General features: G+C 41.3%; 1 protein-coding gene across 1 annotated transcript in view; it reads left to right on the top strand.

Annotated features, from left to right (window-relative positions):
* The first annotated feature begins 1,643 nt into the window (after positions 1–1,643).
* polr3b (polymerase (RNA) III (DNA directed) polypeptide B) overlaps positions 1,644–20,541 on the top strand; it is a 37,303-nt gene continuing 18,405 nt past the window's right edge. The window contains exons 1-12 of the mRNA XM_088645871.1: positions 1,644–1,815; positions 2,449–2,481; positions 3,110–3,166; positions 3,270–3,334; positions 4,265–4,340; positions 4,549–4,649; positions 4,857–4,948; positions 5,570–5,687; positions 6,493–6,601; positions 11,350–11,472; positions 14,941–15,057; positions 16,238–16,372. Of these exons, the coding sequence (XP_088501997.1) occupies positions 1,744–1,815; positions 2,449–2,481; positions 3,110–3,166; positions 3,270–3,334; positions 4,265–4,340; positions 4,549–4,649; positions 4,857–4,948; positions 5,570–5,687; positions 6,493–6,601; positions 11,350–11,472; positions 14,941–15,057; positions 16,238–16,372 (1,098 nt within the window). The 5' untranslated portion in view covers positions 1,644–1,743. The remainder of the gene's footprint in view (positions 1,816–2,448; positions 2,482–3,109; positions 3,167–3,269; positions 3,335–4,264; positions 4,341–4,548; positions 4,650–4,856; positions 4,949–5,569; positions 5,688–6,492; positions 6,602–11,349; positions 11,473–14,940; positions 15,058–16,237; positions 16,373–20,541) is intronic.

Here is a 20,541-nt window from a genome sequence, read left to right as displayed (position 1 = left end):
ACTCGACAGGAACTTGAAGCTGATATCCTGGCTTCTTTCAAGAAGGCTGGAAGAGATTCTCGGATCGATGGGCTGCTAACTCCCGAACAAGCTAGTTGGGCCCAATGCACGTCTCTCGTGCATGACTATGGTAGTGTCTTCCCATCTCCTACTGTTGTATTCTTTCATATATGATCAAATTCTGAATGGCCCAGAAATGTTGGAATTTTCCACAACATTAACTCAAGGAGATTAAAGTTACGGTGCTAGTTTTTTTTATATAAACATACAAATCTGTCTCTGGCTGTTAGTTTTGTCTGAGGAGAGGTATTTGCCGTACAATGGTTATCGTATTTTCGCTGTTCTCTTGAGATGTTATACAATAGAACAGAACACTTTCACTCAATGTGCACAGTACATTACAAAACAGTAAATAATGATGGTTCAAAAGAGCAAAATAACGTACAATGGGCAGTACAGAACAATAAACCCACAGGACTATCAATATGGGGTAGCCAAGTAAAATGTGCAGAGTGCAGAGGTGTGTTGAATTCTGAGACATTGCACAGTTAGCTGTTAATGATGTGGACTGCCGTAGGATATGTTGTAATAGACAAATACGTTCTGGACCCAAGATGAAGTTTAAACAACTGTGTTTATTGCATGCAAGGGACAATACGATCAAAGAATTGTTCAGAGAATTGTTGTAAAGCTCCAGTTGATATAACAAACTTCAGCCAGCCTAGTGGCCAGTTCTTTAAGGTTTTGGTTCATCCTGAGAGAGAGAGAGAGAGAGAGAGAGAGAGAGAGAGAGAGAGAGAGAGAGAGAGAGAGAGAGACAATGCACTGAAAAATAAAAATGACATATTGATTTTGTCACTGTATGGCTTGTTTAAGAAATGTGAAAAACGTGATTTAAAAATGTATTTGGTGAAGTTTTATTCTTTGTAACCTGAAAAAGTAGATTTCCATCCATCTGTTTTCTAAACCACGTTATCCAGCACAGGGTCACAGGAGAGCTGGAGCCTCACCAGGCCCAGTTTTTTTTTTACAGAAGCCAATTAACCTACTGTACCAGTAGTCTTTGGACTGTGGGGGGAAACCCACACAACCATGGGGCAACATACAACATCTGCACAGATACAGTAGCCCAGGTCCACAGTCGAAACCCGGGCTTTCACACTGCAGCAATGCTAACTACTGCACCACCATGCCACCCAAGTCCATTTCATCCACTCGAATTGCCAGTTAAGACCCACGGTGATCGAGCTCAAACATGAGATTGCTTTGTACACATGAGTTTTTTTTAATTAAATGTTGTGAAGTAAATTTAAAATGCTATTTATTGTACTGACAAATAATCAAAACGTATGGGGCACGATTAAAGGTTACAAACGAGGGAGTGGTTTGGAAATTGTACAACACTCATACTTCTTTCTGACTTCTCGAATTGTTTTCGAATATACAAGAAAAATAACGCGGCTTATAAAGTGATAAGTGTTTACATTTCAATTTCTGAATTCTGTAGGAAAAGTGAAGGGTGCAGAGGTTAAATTAATTTCCGTTTATTTTCGTAACATATCATATTCGTAACGGAATGTGGGAGCAGAACCACGGTCCAACTCTTTGTTTCCACACGTTGCCATTTATTTGGGACATCGCATGCACGTGTGGGTTTGTTCTTCCGCTTCTCGATGTCGCCGGATTGGAAATGTGATTCTTGTTTCGTGAAGTCTGGGCGTTTGTTTTGAGTGTGAGAAAATTATGGATGCCCTCATTGATGAGTATGGGGGCATGACTCCCCAAGAACTCGCAGCCCCCGTTAATACCATAGAGGTAGGGAATAAGTATCGGAGCAGTTGAAATATAAGTGATGCATATTAGTAATTACTGTGTTGCAATGTGCATACAATTTGCTTAAACCATGTATTCGTCTGTAAAGAAAACTGTGTTAGAGTAACAAGCAAGCTAACGTCAGGGAAAATGTTTTGATTATAGATTGTTTTTTAATAATCTGGTGCCTCCTTTGTAAGGGCTAGAGGTTTTTAAAATGTATTAAGTGGGTGATTTGTATGAAAATGCAAGCCACGTAGTCGTGTGAACTAAGCTGATCAAGTATATAAAGTTGTTTGGAAAAAAAACGTTCATTCGGTTGTAATGCTGTGGATTGGAACTTGTTTAACTCCTTCTGTTACATTGTACAGTAGAGGCAGTTCAGGTACAATCTTGTTTGTAGTCAACGTTCAGACGTTTTACACAGCAGTGTATAATCAAATTATACTGTTACTGTTCTCAAAAGATTACATGTCGAATTTTGTCTTTCTCTGTCTTCTGATAATCTCTTTATAAAAGGGGCAAATCTGCTGTATACAATATGCAAGACGCAGTAGGTCATTGTGTGCTGTCATTTTACTTTCTAATGCTGTGATCTAGTGGGACAGCTTTAATATTTTGTACTTTCCCTTTTAGGAGAAATGGAAGTTACTACCGGCCTTTCTAAAGGTATTGTGAATTCTCTATTGGCAACTTGTGTTACTGATGAAAAAATTAAACAGGTGTAGTTGTACCGCGGGACACCAAATCTACCAACCAGGCCAATATAATATTTATTGCTATTAACTTTTTAATAGCAACAATTCTGACTCTTTTTTTTGGACCCATTTGGACCCATTTTTGGAATCTGACATTCTGGACATTAACCCCAGCTGCAAGAGCTGAGGTGCACTGTTGTTGAGACAGAATGTTAAAGAGCTGCTCGTTTGAAGCTGGCTAAGTGGCCTGTTTGAGAAATGGAGGTGGGAGGTCAGGGCTTCTGGTATCCAAGACCTTCTTATTAGTATGGTGTGTAAGAGTAAGGGTATACATTTCCTTCAGTCACCCTCATATATACTAAACTCCACTGCTTTCCTAGTGTATGAAGTCTTGTTGCCAGTTCACATGATGTTATACAGCAAAGGCTGCTAACTTGCATGTCGACTTTCAGAAGGCATCAGCACCAGGGTGACAGTATGTGATCCTTTTGAAATGTGCCTGTTGTGCCTTATTTTCCAGTTCTGTTGTTCCATTGTCGACTAAGAATTCTAAATATCCTCCCCTGTGTATCTTAATTTTCTTTCTCTTCTTTTTTTAGGTGAAAGGACTGGTGAAACAGCATATTGACTCATTCAATTATTTTATTAATGTAGAGGTAAGACATTGCATGCATACATGCTCTTATGCCCTGTTTTTTGTTTTTGTTTTTGTTTTGTGGCACTTGTGTTTGAGATTAACTTGGCGATTGCTGTTTCCAGATAAAGAAAATCATGAAAGCCAATGAAAAGATTACAAGTGATGCTGATCCTATGTGGTATTTGAAGTGAGTATGCGTATTTACACTCTGCTGGGCAAACAAATATCAATGGAGAATAGATACTGAGAATGTGTTAATGTCACCCAATGTGTTGTGAGGCCTCGTTCAGCTGGTGAGTTGGGAACTGAACAATCTTTAGCACAAGTGAAGCTACTTTACCATAGTTTGTTCAATTATAAGAGGCTGAGCGGTGGCTCTGTGGCTCAGGATCTGCGCCTGTGGCTGGAAGGTTGCCGGTTCGTATCCCACGGCCGGCAGAGGAATCCTACTGCGCTGGGCCCCTGAGCAAGGCCCTTAACCTCAACTGCTCCAGGGGTGCCGTATAAATGGCTGACCCTGCGCTCTGACCCCCAGCTTCTCTCTCCCTGTCTGTGTGCTTTTGTGTCTCTTGGAGAGCAAGCTGGGGTATGCAAAAAGACAAATTCCTAATACAAGAAATTATATTTGGCCAGTAAAGTGATCTTAAACTATGAACTGTATTACAGATCAACTGTTCTGCATTTTTATAAGATAAACTACGTCTTAGGCCAAAATGCTATATATTTAGGAAGACATTCTGACATTAGGAGACATTCTGTCTCGATGTCCATGGAAATATCTAACATGTTCAGGATTTCATCCTTCACCTTTCTGCTCATGACTTCCAGTCTATCTGGCTATCTGATTTCAACACTGGGCTTGTTCTGTCCTTGGTTACAGCACAGTCTGATTTCAGCCCTCAGTCTGGTCTCGCAATTTGTTTTACTGGTCAGCTTGATGGAAAAAGTAATTTGCTTGTGTCTGGGTAAACAAAAATCACATGGGGTTCATTAGAAAACCTGTTTTATTTTCCTTAGTGGGTATCTGTCTTGCTATTTAGTGTCCAGGAATTTAACATGATGTTTGATGTTTGCTGTGTCAGAGATTTAGATGACAAGAGCGCATGTTCTGTTCCAGATACCTCAATATTTATGTTGGAATGCCTGATGTCGAGGAAAGCTTCAATGTGACCAGACCTGTGTCTCCTCATGAGGTAAGCCGTGATCTTCATTAAACTTCTTTCTTGGATGATTTAAATTGCCACCTTCTTTTTTTTTCTTGATTAATATTCAGCCAAGCATGAGATGTAGCCTTTGAATTAGTGATCTAGACCTTATTTCAGCATAACATACTTTTTACAGTAATCATGTGGCGATACTGGCAAGTCTTGGCTAATGTGCTTTCGCATTTTTCCTTGTCAGTGCCGCCTGAGAGACATGACATACTCCGCTCCTATTACTGTGGACATCGAGTACACCCGGGGGAGTCAGAGGATCATCCGCAATGCCCTGCCCATTGGGAGGTAACCCCCCTTTATACACTTTGGGGTGACAGCCAGCACAATCCAGATCTGTTTGCAGAATGTCAAAAACCGTCACATTGCAGTTCAGCTGCTGCCTAGCATCGAGAAGACGAGTGGATAGAATGAAACACCAAAGTTTGTTTTTGTGCCTGTAGTTCTCAAATCGGCACGTTCGCATGCAGTGAGTTTCTAACTTTTTCTCCAAAGGATGCCGATCATGCTGCGCAGCTCCAACTGCGTTCTGACAGGGAAGACGCCTGCAGAGTTCTCGAAGCTGAATGAGTGCCCTCTTGACCCAGGTAGTCACCCTCTGCGCTTCTGAGAAGCTTGTCAGGTTGTAAATGGTTGTCAGCTACAGGGAGTCAACATTCAGTGGTGGTAGGTTGTGGTCTCATCTTCACTCTCAGCGCAGTGATTACAGGACAGTTTTGTCTGTTCTGTGTATGAATCCAAATCCTCACTAATCCACAGAAAACAAACATTCACCATAAAAATGTATCCATACGTTTTCGAAGCACTTTATCCAGCACGGGGTTGCATGGGGAAAACGCTGGAATATACCCCAGCAAGCAACGGGTGCATGGCAGGTTACACCCTGGACAGGAAGCCAGTCCATTGCCAGGCACACACACACGGCCAATTTTTACAGAACCAAGTAAACCTACCAGTGTTTTTGGACTGGGAGAGGAAGCCCACAGGAACATGGTCAGGACATTCAAACTCCATGTAGATGTCAATCTGGGTATTGAACCCAGGCCCCAGTGCTGCAAGGCAGCAATGCTCACTACTGTGCTTCTGTGCCACCCACCATAAGGTGAAAAAAACATCTTTGTGATCTTGAAAGCTCAGGGCTTTAATAGTGTGCAGGTGAATGAGATGTTTATCCTGATGAATGTTTCTCAGGACTGGCTGTTTTGCAGGAGGCTACTTCATCGTGAAGGGTCAAGAGAAGGTCATTCTCATTCAGGAACAGCTGTCTAAAAACCGAATTATTGTGGAGGCCGACAGAAAAGGAGCAGTGGGGGCATCTGTGACCAGGTATTGTACTGTAGACTGGGAATGCTTGGTGGAGGGTGAAGTGGCTGTCATTCCAGTGCGATTCATGACCTGATGTCAGGTTCCTCTACAACCCCACACTTTCATTAGACGAAGGACACTTGCTAGCTTGTCATGTGCACCTTTTTGCAGGGGCTAGAAACACAGTGGGCATCCCTTTAATTGCTCCTGTTTTGGGAAGAATTGAAAGGTGTTACATGCATGTTGTTCTATCTTAGAATCAAGAAGAGAAGAGATGTTAAAAACGAGAGGGGGGGGATTCAGTCTGTCTAGCCCGTTTGAACCACATCCAGTCATTTCTTGTTTTAAGCCAAATTACCAGCTTCAACAACATGGCTGGGTAGTTTGTTCCAGACTCCCACAACCCTTTGGGTAAAGACACTCCTCTCTTGGTTTTAAATGTCCACTTGTATCAGGTCTCCTCGTACTCTTCTCTTGATGGCTAAAAAGACTAAGTTCTTTATTAAATGGTTCAGACTGCATTGAGAATCATGTATTGTGGCTGTCTCTCCTTATCTGTGAAGATGTGTTCCTCTAAACTAGGGGTTTTTGATGTTTCTTGGCATGACGGCCCTTTTTTGGGTTGTGACCCATAGTTTTAAGAACCCCCTGTTCTAGACAGTAACAGCTAGATTTAATCCTGCCTGTGAGGTCAATGACAAGACGTTGAAACCAGTTTGTAACCAACTGAAGTTTTAAACGCACCTTAGAATTACCCCGGTGGATGACCCACAAGGGATTTCCCTGCCTTCATGTGTCCCGCCCCTCTGCGTTCTGTTTTTTTCAGCTCCACCCATGAGAAGAAAAGCAGAACCAATATGGCCGTGAGGCAGGGAAGGTTCTACCTGCGACACAACACTTTGTCCGAGGATGCTCCGATTGCGATTATCTTCAAGGTAGGAAGAGGTCATTGCAGGAGCCTGTCAGGGGGAAAGCAATGCTGGTTCTCGTAATAGAGACACATAGTGTTTGAAATGCTCGTCTGAGCTACGTTTCACTAGTCTTCAGATTTCAGTGTTCTGCATGTCCAGTGGGCAAGAACAAATGCTGCCTTTTGTCAGATTGCAGCATGACTATAAAAAATAAACTCTTAAGTACCGTGCTTTGTACTCCTCAGAAATGTACTTTATATGGTCCTTACCTCCCTTATAAGATAGAGTTGGTGCTCTGTATTACAGTTCATAGTTTAATATCACTTTATTAGCCCTATACAATTTCTTGCATTAGGAATTTGTCTTTCCGCATACCCCAGCTTTCTCTCCATGAGACACACAGACATGGGGGGGGGGATTTTTTTGCCTTTGTAGTCTAAGGACACTTCTAGCTTGTCATGTGCACCTTTTTGCAGGGGCTAGAAACACAGTGGGCATCCCTTTAATTGCTCCTGTTTGGGGAAGAATTGAAAGGTGTTACATTCATGTTGTTTGGGTAGAAAAAGAAATACAATGCATTATACATTTAACATAACATTTACAAATAAGAAACATACATGCATAAGATGAGTAAAACAAGTTTGCAGTTTATCTTCACAATTAAAAAAAAATCAAAGAAATTACGCCAGCAGCCATATCACCCTGCAACTCACAACTGGCAACCCACTGAAGCTAAGCAGGTGTGAGCCTGATCAGTACCTGGGTGGGAGACCTCCTGGGAAAAACTAAGGTTGCTGCTGGAAGAGGTGTTAGTGGGGCCAGCGGGGGGTGCTCACCCTGCGGTCCATGTGGGTCCTAATGCCCCAGTATAGTGATGGGGACACTATACTGTAAACAGGCGCCGTCCTTCGGATGAGACGTAAAACCGAGGTCCTGACTCTCTGTGGTCATTAAAAATCCCAGGGCGCTTTTCGAAAAGAGTAGGGGTGTAACCCCGGTGTCCTGGCCAAATTTCCAATTGGCCCTTACTAATCATGGCCTCCTAATAATCCCCCTCTATGAATTGGCTACATTACTCTGCTCTCCTCCCCACTGATAGCTGATGTGTGGTGAGCGTTCTGGCGCACTATGGCTGCCGTCGCATCATCCAGGTGGATGCTGCACATTGGTGGTGGTGGAGGGGAGTCCCCATTACCTGTAAAGCGCTTTGAGTGGAGTGTCCAGAAAAGCGCTATATAAGTGTAAGCAATTATTAATTATTATTATTATTATTAGTACGTGAGATGCCTGATGATCAAATCAAAGTTTATTTATTAAATGCACAACAGTACAGCTTTCAGCGGTAGATGACAAAACAAAGTAAAATATACAATCATATTAATGTATATATTTTTATTTGTTGAAAAATGTTCAGTGCCAGGTTGAACTGCGCAGGCGAGTGTTAAATATGGATCAAATTGCCTGGTTTCTGAAATTTAAAACTGTTCTTATGGCAGTGTACCTAAAGAGGGCAGCAAACTCTTGTATTTTACCAGGAGTAACTTAAAGGTGAATTCTGTGAGTAAAAGCATTTGCTTTGTATAAGGCAAGTATTTTTTGTTTAAAACTTCTTAATTGTTTTATTGCAATAGAGAATAGCGTTATGTGTAAGGTAGCTTTATTCCTTATATGGAGTGCTAGCTCAAGGGCAACTTTAGATTATACACCTGAATTTTGAGACAAAATAATACAGTACCAAGTTAAAAAAATTATCCAGACGATTGTTACTATATTGCTTTCTCAGAGAGATGTCTTAACTCTCATAGATAAACCTCAGTCCCCGGATTTGCTCATTGATTGTTCTCATTAAGCCTGGGGCCTTAACGTTCTCCGCGTTTGGAGAAGTGTACTGACGTTTGTTTTCGTGTGATGTGATTTTCATATTTCCTGATATTTGTATTTGTAACTGATCATTTGGTTATAATAATCATCATTGGGTAGTGTGGCATTGATTATTATTAGCACATTTTTTATATTCTCCCTCCTTTGTTGGTTATTATTAAATTGAATCATGGCTGCCTTTCATGACTGCCATGAAGACCTTTCTCCCATGAGCAGCATTTTTAGGACAGATATTTATGTTTACACATATAGCATAACTATTGTAGGCTCAACAATACAATAAATAATAATCTTAATTTTTAGGTGGGTAGCTGCGTCAGCATGCGTAGGCTGCAAAGGAACAAGTAATAGGTTTATTCCATGATGAAAAAAAGAAGAAAGAGAACACAACGTTTCGGCCGTGGAGCCTTCTTCAGGTGGGAAGAAGGCTTCTTCATCTTAATTTTTAGACTGGTTAATATCAGTGTAATTAAGGCAATACTAGTGCAGTTATACAACAATATAATATCACAGTTTAGTTTTATTGGTATCTCAGAGCGGACTCTTGTTGAGTGAACCCTCTAAGAAATCCCTCTAAAATCCCACAAAGCTTAATTTAGGTTTTCTTCTTTATTAGGAATGGGGTCATCTGGGTGGCAGCATCCAGGAGAAATCCTTGACGCCATCTGGAGGCTCCCAGTGGGCTTTGCGGCTGGCTGCCATTTTGACCCTGCAGTTTTTCCCTCTAAACCGATCTAGCACTTGTTTGACTTGGCGTCGGAAGCCAGAGCTCAACAGGAGATGGGCAGCAAAGTGCGAAGAAAGCCTCTGGCTGACGTGAACGTGTCATTTGTGTCGTGTCGTGCCACGGTGGTGACAAGCGCGCTGCTCTCCCTGAGCTCAGTGCAAACCCCAGTCTTTCGCCACAAGGCTCTGGCTTGGCCAAGTGAATGATAGTGATGCCTAGAACGTTAAGGCTTGTGGAAACTGTGTGGAGGTGCTTTTAAAACCGAGAACAGGAAGCACAGACCACTCTTGACTGCTCAAGCATAGGCACATTTTTGCCCAAACGTGGTCCAGGATGCCACAATCCATCTCTGCTTATGAGGATGAGGCTTTGTAGAAACATAGTCTCTCATTATGGATAAGTACCGAATCTATTGCGCTCAAACCACCGTTGTGATTGGCGAATCTGAAAATGGAGATCAAAGCACTCAGTTTTTTGCAAATGGCTTTTCAAATTAAATTAGAAACTCAATAAAGGGGCAGCTACACCTGATTTACTGGACTTTTGTTGGCAGGGGTAACAGCAAACTGCAAGATCTTTCCAACCTGGCTGGTATAAATGGAAGAGTTGTACTTTGAGTAAAGGGACTTCCTGATTTTCATACTTCCCACAAGCGACAGTACTGTGATGTGAATAACCTGCCAACTGCACTGAGTTAACTTGAGAAATCGGTTTCCGATTTAGAAAAGCCAGGTATATTTTAGAAAAAGAAATCATCAGGATTTGGTGCAGATAGTACAAGAAGCGACCAAAATTAGTTCAGCTGGTACTTATGATACCAGCCAGGACTTCTGATGAATAGACATTTTCTGCATTCAAATGCTTGAACCATGTTGATCAAACAATTTTTTTCCTTGCTGGATTTGATCTCTGATGAAAAGGCAAGACATTTAAGACTTGAGAGCAAGCACTACAGTTCACTAAGAAGGAAAGGTAGAGTGAAATCCCAGCTAACCGTATTTGAGTATAGCTCTGTTCAAATGATTTAAACGTGGTGTTAGCTAGAATATCGATTTTCAAGCCTGCTAAACTTTTTAGTCTCGTTCAAATTTGTGTTATTTCCACAGACAGTAAATGTACATGATACAAAAGCCTCACACCTGGCGAAGGCTCCACAACCGAAATGTTGTTTCCTTTCTTCTCCTTTACCTGTTCCTTTACAGTAAATTCGATGCTAAGGACAGAATGAAGGTAATGCCAACCCTGCACTTTTCCCACAGCTCATCACAGAAAAATTAGAAAAAATAAGGTCATTTTGAACATGAGTTTATAAAGAAGTTCTTAATTGTACTCTGTGTGGAAGATTAAGTCAGGTACCTTTCTTCAAATACTTTTCTGTTCCAGTATAATTGCGTTGAGAATTTGTATTGTAAAATACTGAGTCCAGTAGGGATTGTTTTGAAAATCATTTTGGTTTTTAGATGCCATGAAGTCATGCAGTTATGTGAAATGTGGGGTGAATTGTACCAGACTAAATAGAACACAAGTCCTTATTTTCCAGTAAAGCTGGATTTGAAATGGAGTGAATGTGTTAAAGATATTTTCTGCCACAGTGTTTGTTACTGTAGTTATATTTACAAATTATTAATCAGGCAAATGTGCAGTAGTTTTAACACTAATTCATTTTAATTTTAATCAAGCGCTAAGATATAAGAATTCCTTTTTGATGCAGTTTCTTGTTGTTTTGCTTTTTTGCCATAAAGGAAACAGTTGGGCACAACTTGGCTTTCAGTAGTGACCCTATTAATTAAATCCCCAGGCCCTTAGAATTTAGTAAACTAGCACAGTCACTCAGTAGTCAGCCAGGTCCTTGTTACATTAGCCTTCCTCTGCATCCCAGCACCATACCTTCAAATGTGTCACATAGGGAATACGCTTATGCCGTGCGGCTGGAGTATGGGTGAATAAGGGGGAGGGAAAGTTTCTCTAAGTTTGTTTGTGTTGCACTTGTGTATCTGGAATTAGTTTCCAAGCCGTTCTCTAGGAGGGCTGCTCTGCCACGACCAGATGGCACAGACAGGAGCACAGCCCCAGCCTCGGCGCCAGCGGAGACCCGCTCAGACAATACCCTATTAGCATAAGCAAATGTCACTGAGCAAACACATATTTCTCCCATCCATCACAGGCCATGGGGGTGGAGAGCGACCAGGAGATCGTCCAGATGATCGGGACAGAGGAGCATGTGATGGCAGCCTTTGCTCCCAGTCTTGAGGAGTGTCAGAAAGCACAGATCTTCACCCAGACGCAGGTACGCTGCCAGGTGGAAACTGGGTTTAAGTTAAATTATCCTGCCAGTTGCTGGCCTTCAGAAAAACATGTTTGCTAATCTCTTATAATAATAACTCTCTTCTTTTTGCGTAGAGTTTTGATTTTTTTATTATTATAACATATAGCACTTCTATACACTCAAAATGCTTTACAGGTTATGTGATCTCCCCTCCTCCAACACCACCAGTGTGCAGCCCCACCTGGGTGATGCACCAGTCCGCTCCCCACACACCACACCAGCTCTCAGTGGGGAGGAGAGCGAGTGATGAAGCCAGTTCAGATATGGGGATTATAAGGAGGCCATGATTGGTAAAGGCCAGGGGGGAATTTGGCCAGGACACTGGGGTAACAACCCTAGTCCTAGATTTTTAATGACCACAGAGAGTCAGGTCCTCGGTTTCATGACTCATCTGAAGAATTTTTACAATATGGTGTTACTGTTATTGCATTGTGTTTGTGTTCAACAGCTCACATGTAGGGGTAGAGTTATGTACATTTTGATTAAAAAAATTACCAGGGAAAGTTTTCTCTTTGAAACCAAAAACACAAAACTCTTTAAAATGCACTGCTTACTGTTAGAAGCTGTTATTACCCTTATGACCATGCGTGACATCAACCTATCACCTGCCTTCACTGAGTCTTTTTGAATAGGAGCCTGTTAGTGTGCTAAAGGCCCAGACTGCCCTCTAGACTAGAAGAATGTGAGTGTCTGTGCACCTTACTGTTGTACATCCAGAGTCTCCTTTGGGAACCAGCCCAACTACGGACATAAAGAAGGCTTAGTTGCCACTAATCACTACTAGCCCAGAAGGTGCAGGTCCAGTCAAAAAAGGTTTTTCCAGTTTTGGCAATCAAAGAACAAGAACATTACTCTAATGTCTATATCGGAGCTTTTTAGCAATAATACACATTTCTTGTGTATTTACTATCACATTGTTTCTGACTTCTTCTTAATGTTTTTACACTTTTCCGGCTCCGAAAGAGTTTATTTCCTAAAGTACACAAGGTTCATTTTACATGTTATGAATGTCCAGTATGATTGAATGTTGTATTTTTGCAGATGTAAGTTTTATATAGATATTTATAGTGTAATTAAAAAAAATTAACTGAAAGCCCCAGGAAGATTTCAAAGCCTGGCAATGTGACAGTTAAATGCTCCATTCCTAAGGAATGTGGGTCTTTTGGTGTAACTGAACCAAAAACTGCAGAAACCAACGTTTTCCTGTGTTACAGGAATTGTAGGTAATTCCGGGGGGCTGCCTTTGATGTGCTGTTGAACAATGTCCTGTCACCAGCTCAGGAATGCACATTTCTTTAAGTTCAGCTCGCCTGTAGTAAACTGGACTTAGCCTTTTGTTGACTCACGGCTGTTCTCGGTGGACTGGGTGGCCAGCCCGTGGGGTGGCATGGTAATGGAGTAAAAGTGACCTCTGAACTCTGACTGCTGACTGGCATGAAGGGGGCAAGCTTAAGCCAGCGGCTGGGGGACTGCCAGAGCAGCTCTGTGCTGTGGACAGTTGCAAGTGAGGCAGTTGGCACGTTCTGTGGAAAGAAGCAAGAACCTGCCCTTTTCTTTGGCACAATCACATGCACACCGCACTATGAGGACTGATTTCTGCTTTTCAGCTCTACTCCCAAGTTTGTTTGACAATTAAGGCTGTTTGAGCCCAGCCTCCCTGTAAGGTGCTCATGGATCTGTACCTTTACTGTAGACACTGCTGTTGTCTTCTTCAGTTTCAGCTTACATGACATCTGTTCTCTCTGTCTCCCTGTTAACCTGTCATCTTTCTTACATCCCATGTTTGTATTGTAGGGTATTTGCTCTTGCTCAGCTTCCTGACTGATTTAGTGCTCAAGATGACTTGGCAATATTATATGATACATGTTTGTATCATTTTCAGCGTCAGTTTGCAGTTTTATCAGCTTCATCTGTTTTGTCAGCTTTGTGCAAATGAAAACTAATGAAAAGCATTTGGAAGAACTCCTGTGTTGAAGGAGGGTTTGTGGGACAGTTCGCCTCAGATTGCGGTAGACAGATTCTCATATTGCGGTATGCATTGAATATTTGATCCAGTAAAGATTATTTTAATCCACTTTTTTTATATAACGTAAGAGGGTATCGGGAAATGACCATCTTTTTGTAGAAGGTGCACTGACATTTTATTGAACAGATATGACAAAGGCCAGTACATCATGTTGGTTAATCTTAGTCATCGACAGAGTTGATCATCACAAAGGGGGTTATAGTTTGAAAGTCACAGGCTAGTAGTGTGTGGTCTGTGGGATTCTGTCCCATTCCTCTTGTGAGCCTAGATAAGCATGTGCACTGTTCTCTGGCCTTTGAGCCCTAAAAGCCACCTCATCTCATGTTTTTAGTGGATGTCAAGACTTTGGTGAACAATACATCCAAAGTCTTGCTATCATCTTCTCACAAGACTGCTGTTGTTGCACAAGCATTATGATGTGTACTGTCCAGGAATGTATAATTAGGGTGAGGGCAGTATATGAGATTTCAGAATTGATTGATGCAATGCCATTGCTCTTAATCATTACAAGTGGAATAACTGAGCAACTAGACACTCCTTGTCCAGATGATCGCCCTTGGACCTCTCCTTCGAGTGGTCTGAGGTACATGATTAATGTATGGTCATGCACTCCTGTGCCACACTCCGATTCTGTATAAAACCTTGATTGATGACTTCATCTCCACTGCTGGTGAAACCAGCTTCCAGCATACCAATGGTGCAAAGGCATTGTGGAGCATGTCGATACTTTTCTGTGTATTTGTGTCTTTGGTTTTCACCAGGATTGAGATTCAGTAGGTTGAATTGTCTTGTCGTCTGCCAAATCAACTCTGTCAATAGTCAGTATAATACTTGTGCAACATTCAGTCGGTCAAATATCAAGAATGACACCAAAAACGTTTAATCAGTAGCCACATTGCATATGTTTTTTCTAGAACTATAACACATGAATAGGGTATTATGGTTGTTTTGATGCTCAATTTTTCCTTCAGTATGCCTAATTGTTAAATTGAGTTTCTTTAAGATGGTGTTTTTCATTAAAAGTCATTCTATGAAATAAAATCTAGTTTTGCAGGAATTCCGGCTGAACTAAAAAGTGAGTTTTTGAGTTATTATTTTTAGGAAGGTCTATATCAAATTTATTATTAGCAGTATCCCGTTAATGTTATTTGTTTTTTCAAAAACATCTTGCACAATATATCCGCAGTATTTTCCTCTTCTTCCTGTCTTAATTAAACTACATACTGAGAACCTTATGTATCGACATGAAAAACAGCAATTCACATTGACCGTTGTCCATAACCCTGCTCAAGAATGTGCTTTAGTATTCCCGGTCGTTAAGAGAGTGATGTGCTCCCTACAGCTCCCCAGTGTGTCCACTGATTGTATTTAGCTCTCTGGTAATCATGTGACCTGTTTCGTAGGCCCTGAAGTACATTGGGAATAAGGTCCGGAGGCAGCGCATGTGGGGGGGTCCGAAGAAGACAAAAATGGAAGAAGCAAGAGAGCTGCTGGCTTCCACAATCCTGACCCATGTGCCGGTGAGTTACAGCTCCGGGTTTCAGTGCTGCTGTCAGGCTGGGTGGTGATGAAGGTGGCTTCACCAACTCTTTCACTTCTTTTCACTTGGATTCAGATCTTGGGGAATTTTAACGTAAGCTCCCAAGCAGACTTTAGACCACATTGTAAAGCCTTTGTGCTTTTTATCATACCCCCCCCCAATATCTCATGTATTAATTCCCAGAAACCCTTTTGTGTAGCAAAAATTCCTAAAAAGAAAAACCTATTATCATTATTTCGTATGGGGAAGAATTAGTCTCTTCTGGCCCCCAAAAATGTCACCCCTTCTTTGACTTATTTCACCCAAACTGATAACTGAAACTGTGGTTTGTGTTTTCTGTTAATGGAAAATGCTGCTTCCCTAGTTAGACATCAGTAAAGTCAGTACTGTACAATGTACAATAACCAATTCATTTGCTTGTTGTGTGATTTCGCACACGCTCACAGTGTGAACCTCCAGGGTCCATGTCAAGTCTAAACCACAGGCTTTCTAAGACGAGAAGTAAGAGCGCACACAGTATTAAACAACACACGAAGCAAGATGCGGTGAACTGTATCACGCACGTGAAGCGTGCACTCTCTACGAAATGAGTTGGAAGATACCTTCCTCTTCACTCTACATTTGGCAGGGGTTTCAAAATTTCTCTTCGTATCGCTTCTTCTGAGTTTCAAAGATTTCGCTATTCAACATGTGGGTAACGATTCACGTCCTTCATGGTATTGAATTTTCATAATAAGCCCTTTTGTAAGAGGTGTGGGTGTACTGTCGTCAAGTATTTATATAAAACGTCTCATCCCCAAAGGAATATGAGGCACTTAACGTGTCAGATGGGACCGATTCATCTGCCACTGAAGTGCAGAAGCCACTTGGTTGACACACAGCAGCCCCGCTGCATACTGTAGCTGAGGTGTATCGGGTACAGAAGTGAGCAGCAGCTTCACCCAGTGAATAAAAGGAGGATTGTAGGGAGGTCAGACTGTTGAGCAGCTCTCAGTTCAATTTGCTGGTGATTTACAGAGGAAATTAAAACCTGCAGCGCATTGGGATCACAACTAAACACTGTACATGAATATTATGTAAAGAAAGCAATAAAACTTATACAGGAAGTGTGCAGTAAAACTGGTTAATGTCTACTTTTCTGTATTGTTTGTATTTTCCAGGTGAAGGAATTCAACTTCCGTGCCAAGTGTATTTACCTGGCTGTGATGGTCCGCAGGGTGATTTTGGCTCAGGGGGATAACAAGGTGGATGACAGGGATTACTATGGGAACAAGCGTCTGGAGCTGGCAGGACAGGTGGGTTTCCTTGCGTCTGTATGCCCTACCCAGGGTTTGCACGAGTTTGCACCCGGTGCACTCTGCTTTCCTCCTGCCTGCTGAAGCTGATTAGGTTTGGACATGTTCTGTACATTGGCCCTGTCGGGATAGTGGTTCCCAATCTGATCAGAGCTGGACACTGGACTAAAACAGAATAAAATTAATGTCATAGGCTAAACTTTAAAGGAATTTACATTTTATGGTGCAAAATATGATTGTACTGTACTATATGGGGTGACATTTTGAACTGCAAAAAATGACACTGTAAGTGCAAAACCCACAAACTATGCTTTCCAAAAGCAGAAATAACCATAAGTGGATAACCAGGTTAAACATGCTAAAACTCTTGACAGCAGAATAGACCTGAAGTGCTTACTTGCTGTTTAATTCTGTTTTGCTGTAGTACAGAAATGAGTTTCGATCCTTCCCTTGTGATTTTCCAAAACGCATCAGATTTTACTTGTAGCTTTCAACCCAAGTCTATTAATTTTATGTTTTTAATGTCTGAGAAGTAGATCTGTGTTACGGAGTTTTGAGTGTGAGGGTTGGGCCATTTTGTTAAACCCGATACCCTGTTTTCTGTGAAGCGATTGGGTGAGATCCTGTGATCAGTGAATTACTAACTACCAAACTGGCTAGGCAGGCCAAAGAGCCTCTTCCCATTTCTAGCCTTTTTATGTTTTTAGGTAAGAATCCAAGCAAAGAAAATAATCTGTCTTTTAACTTAATTTTTTTTCTAAACTCTTTCTTTGTTCTCTGATGCTTTATCCTAAAATGTTAGCTGACTTTTCTTAAGTTGCGGACTTCTCTACTTTTAAGTACATACATACAAAACAAAGAGAAGAAAAATGGACCGTTTTTTCCCATTACACAAAAAAAAAACAATTTGAAGTAGACAGTGTTTTTGTAATTATTTGACCATGACCGTGTAAAGGAGAGAAAAACACTTTAATGCAGTGCCTTGTGCCTCACAGTTTAGATAAAAAGCCATTTGGATCACTGTCTGACTGTTTTTTCCTGCTGTTCCTAATTAATTTAAGTATGATTGACGGTGTTTAATTCTGCAGGATTAAAATATATAAAGACAAAAGGGGCCCGTTTTCACTGTCTCACAACTGGCTATAATATGCGTCTTAAAATGGCTAGCAGTTTGCTCAGTAGCTAAATGGACAGCCTTTTCAGGCACCCTCGAATCGGGTAATCCCATCACTGAGTAAAGCCTCCTCCTCGTGGGAGAAGCTGTTTGTCTCTTAAAGAGAAAAAAAGACGGATTGAAAAGCACTGTTTATTTTAATACGGAAAACAATGCAGGAACAATCTGTACTAATTTCACACCCCAAGGGGCAGGAGGGGAGGATCTGAATGCGTCTCACCTTGAGATAATAGAGCTGTAATCAGACACCAGGCCTGCTTCAGTGTGGGCCTCCTTCCATATCGTTTTATTTCTCCACTTGAGAACTGATCAGAAAGTGATGCCAATGGAGGTGTTAGCAAAACCCCGTTTTTTTTTCCTGGCTTAATCTCTCACCTGCCCCTTTGTTTTAGCCATCTATTGATGTATTCATTATTTCAGGAGCGTTTTCCTATTGTGTTGTGTTTTTTACATATTCCAAATGCAGCTCCTTTTGTCAGTGTGAGATATGGAACGCTACCAAAATCCTACACCCTGGAAAGCGGGGGATTTCCACCACATGACAAAAGAATGCCGCCTTGACTTCAGAGATTGTCTAATCCCCGCCCTGCTCTGATAATGTAATTACAGCTGCCTAAAGTCTTTTAATTTCCCAAAACCGGCTCACTTCTGAAAAGGAGACTTTGGGCACTCTCAATAGGCTTAAATGCTAAAAACCGCAATCTCAAGGCGCTCTAATTAGAATTCCCTGACATTCAACTAATTGGCGCAACTGTATTGCAGAAGCTTAATTTCTTTATTAATTTTCCTGCCGCTTATTTTGATGTATGTAAATGCTATTGATTGGGCTGTCAGGAAGCGATTTTGTGTTCGGTGGCAGGCATTTCTGGCTTGAAGTAGGCACTGGGTAAAGAGAGAAAATGAATGTTATCATTAACTTTCCATCCCTTTTTATTAAATATTTGCTTATTGCAAAAGTGTAGAGAACAAAGGGATAGAAAGCATTCAGCATTATCAAAAAGCGGTATAGTTTTAGTATTATTAGAGTGAATCAGTAACGATTGTGTATGTCTATATATATAAGTACTGTGTCAGAGGGATCAGTGCAAGGTTTCCTTTTTTCAAAGGTAAGGAGCGGTTGTAGTTCAGCTTTTTGCTGGTAAAATTTCATCTGTTATAGGTAACAGTCATCCGATGAATGATTTCCGTAATCTCATCTGCGGGAATTTACACGAAATGGACTGTTCTGACATTTCCCTTTTAGTTAAATTCATAAACAAAAGTTTGACCTAGGCTGTGGTGTGGAGGGCGTGCAATCAGGAGAGCAGGAGTAGGTATTGTGATTGAACACCACTTCTCCCTTATTTTACCTCATAAATCAACTTTAAGTATTTCCTGTTCTCATTTTAAATGAAGTTCCCCTTAGCTTCCAAGAGTGTCTTCTGGTTTGTGTCTCTCTGCGACCTCTAAATATATGTCTTCAGTCTTCTGAATTAAAATTAAAGTCTTCTAATTAAAAGATTATTCTTTTAGCCTGGTGGTAAAGAACGTTCCTTTAATCCCAGGAATGTACATGGTCAATCTTCTTTGGATTGATTACAGTATAGCAACACCCCCCCCCCCCAAAAAAAAACCCCCAACAATTTTTGACATGTAAGTTGTACACAGTATTCTAAATGTGGCCTAAAGTACATTCAACACTTTCAGCTGTGTATCTCAATATTGTTTATCCTTTTCTTGCTCCCTCCACATTGCCTAGACAGTGTAAAGAACATAAAGACCTGTTTACTCATTTTGTACTCATAGTGGACAATGAAATAGAAACACCAACGTAAAGACTCTCAATAGGGCGTTGGGCCAGTTCAGCTTGTGTGTGCCGTGGCAGAGTCCACCAGTGTCTGGAGCTCTGCGGGATGGAAGCGGTACCATTCTTCCACGAGAAAGTCTTATCAGCTCACGCCCGGTCAGTGGAGTTCCAAAATACCTGATAAATGTACAAGTTGGTGACTGAGAAGGCCATGACATATGGATAACCTCAGTGTCATATACATCTGACCACGGGACAGCCACTCTTTGCTCTGTGGGAGGGAGCCTTATTCTCTTGGAAGACACCCTCCCAAGAGGAAAGAAATGCTGCAACAAGGGAAGAAGATGATCACTCAGTAATATTAAGTACTAATAATAATGCTGATAACGTAATACTGAGTACCATTAACCTTAACCTTTAAGGAAAAGAGTGCACCCAAACCATGCCAGCAATGTGTCCCACAGCAATACGGAACCACCTGAGCCTTTCCTCTGGGTTGCTCTCTAAGCACTCCGGGCTGTAGAGATCTTCAGGTTGGCACCACATGCCCATTTGACAAGTACACGGTGAAGGGCGATTCATTGACCAGATCTCATTTGTACTCTGCTCAGTAGTCCATTGCCTGAGCTTGAAACATCAAGAAGTCTTGATCACTGAGCCAAGTGCACCACAGCAGTAACCCTTCATTCAGTCATTGAGGTCTTCTCTTACAGCCATGCTGGCCTTAATGATAGTCAGCCACGCCTTCCAGCATTTTTATACATGACTCTGAGCATGCTGGGACATTGTTTACTTAATGCATGCATGAGCCACACTTGTGTGGAAGCCCTTGTTTCAATAGACTTAATGCCTGTCTTTCCATACCTAGTCCCAAGTGTGTCCTTTTTATGGCTATATCTGTAGTTTCTACAAGATTGGTGATTCCCGTCTTATAGTTTATAAAACTAATACAGATCCTGGTGGTACTCTGATTACATCACTCTAATCGGAGTATTATTTTCTATCCATTAATCAGTTTGTAGTTCAAATACATCCATTTCCCTAAATGCATACTGCCTGCAATTTGATACAATTTACTAGGAGCTTCATCAAAAGCCTTCTGAAAATGGTTATATACCATATCATAGACTTTGTTTATATCCATTATTGGTGTGGTTCTTTGATCTCTAAAACATTAGATAAGCAAGACCTGTAAATTAGTGCTGATTA

The sequence above is a fragment of the Lepisosteus platostomus genome, chromosome 9 (assembly GCF_059453375.1).
Source record: "Lepisosteus platostomus isolate fLepPlt1 chromosome 9, fLepPlt1.hap1, whole genome shotgun sequence".
NCBI lineage: Eukaryota > Metazoa > Chordata > Actinopteri > Semionotiformes > Lepisosteidae > Lepisosteus > Lepisosteus platostomus.
Note: the sequence above shows the minus strand (reverse complement) of the source record. Positions and strands in the feature narration are given on the sequence as shown.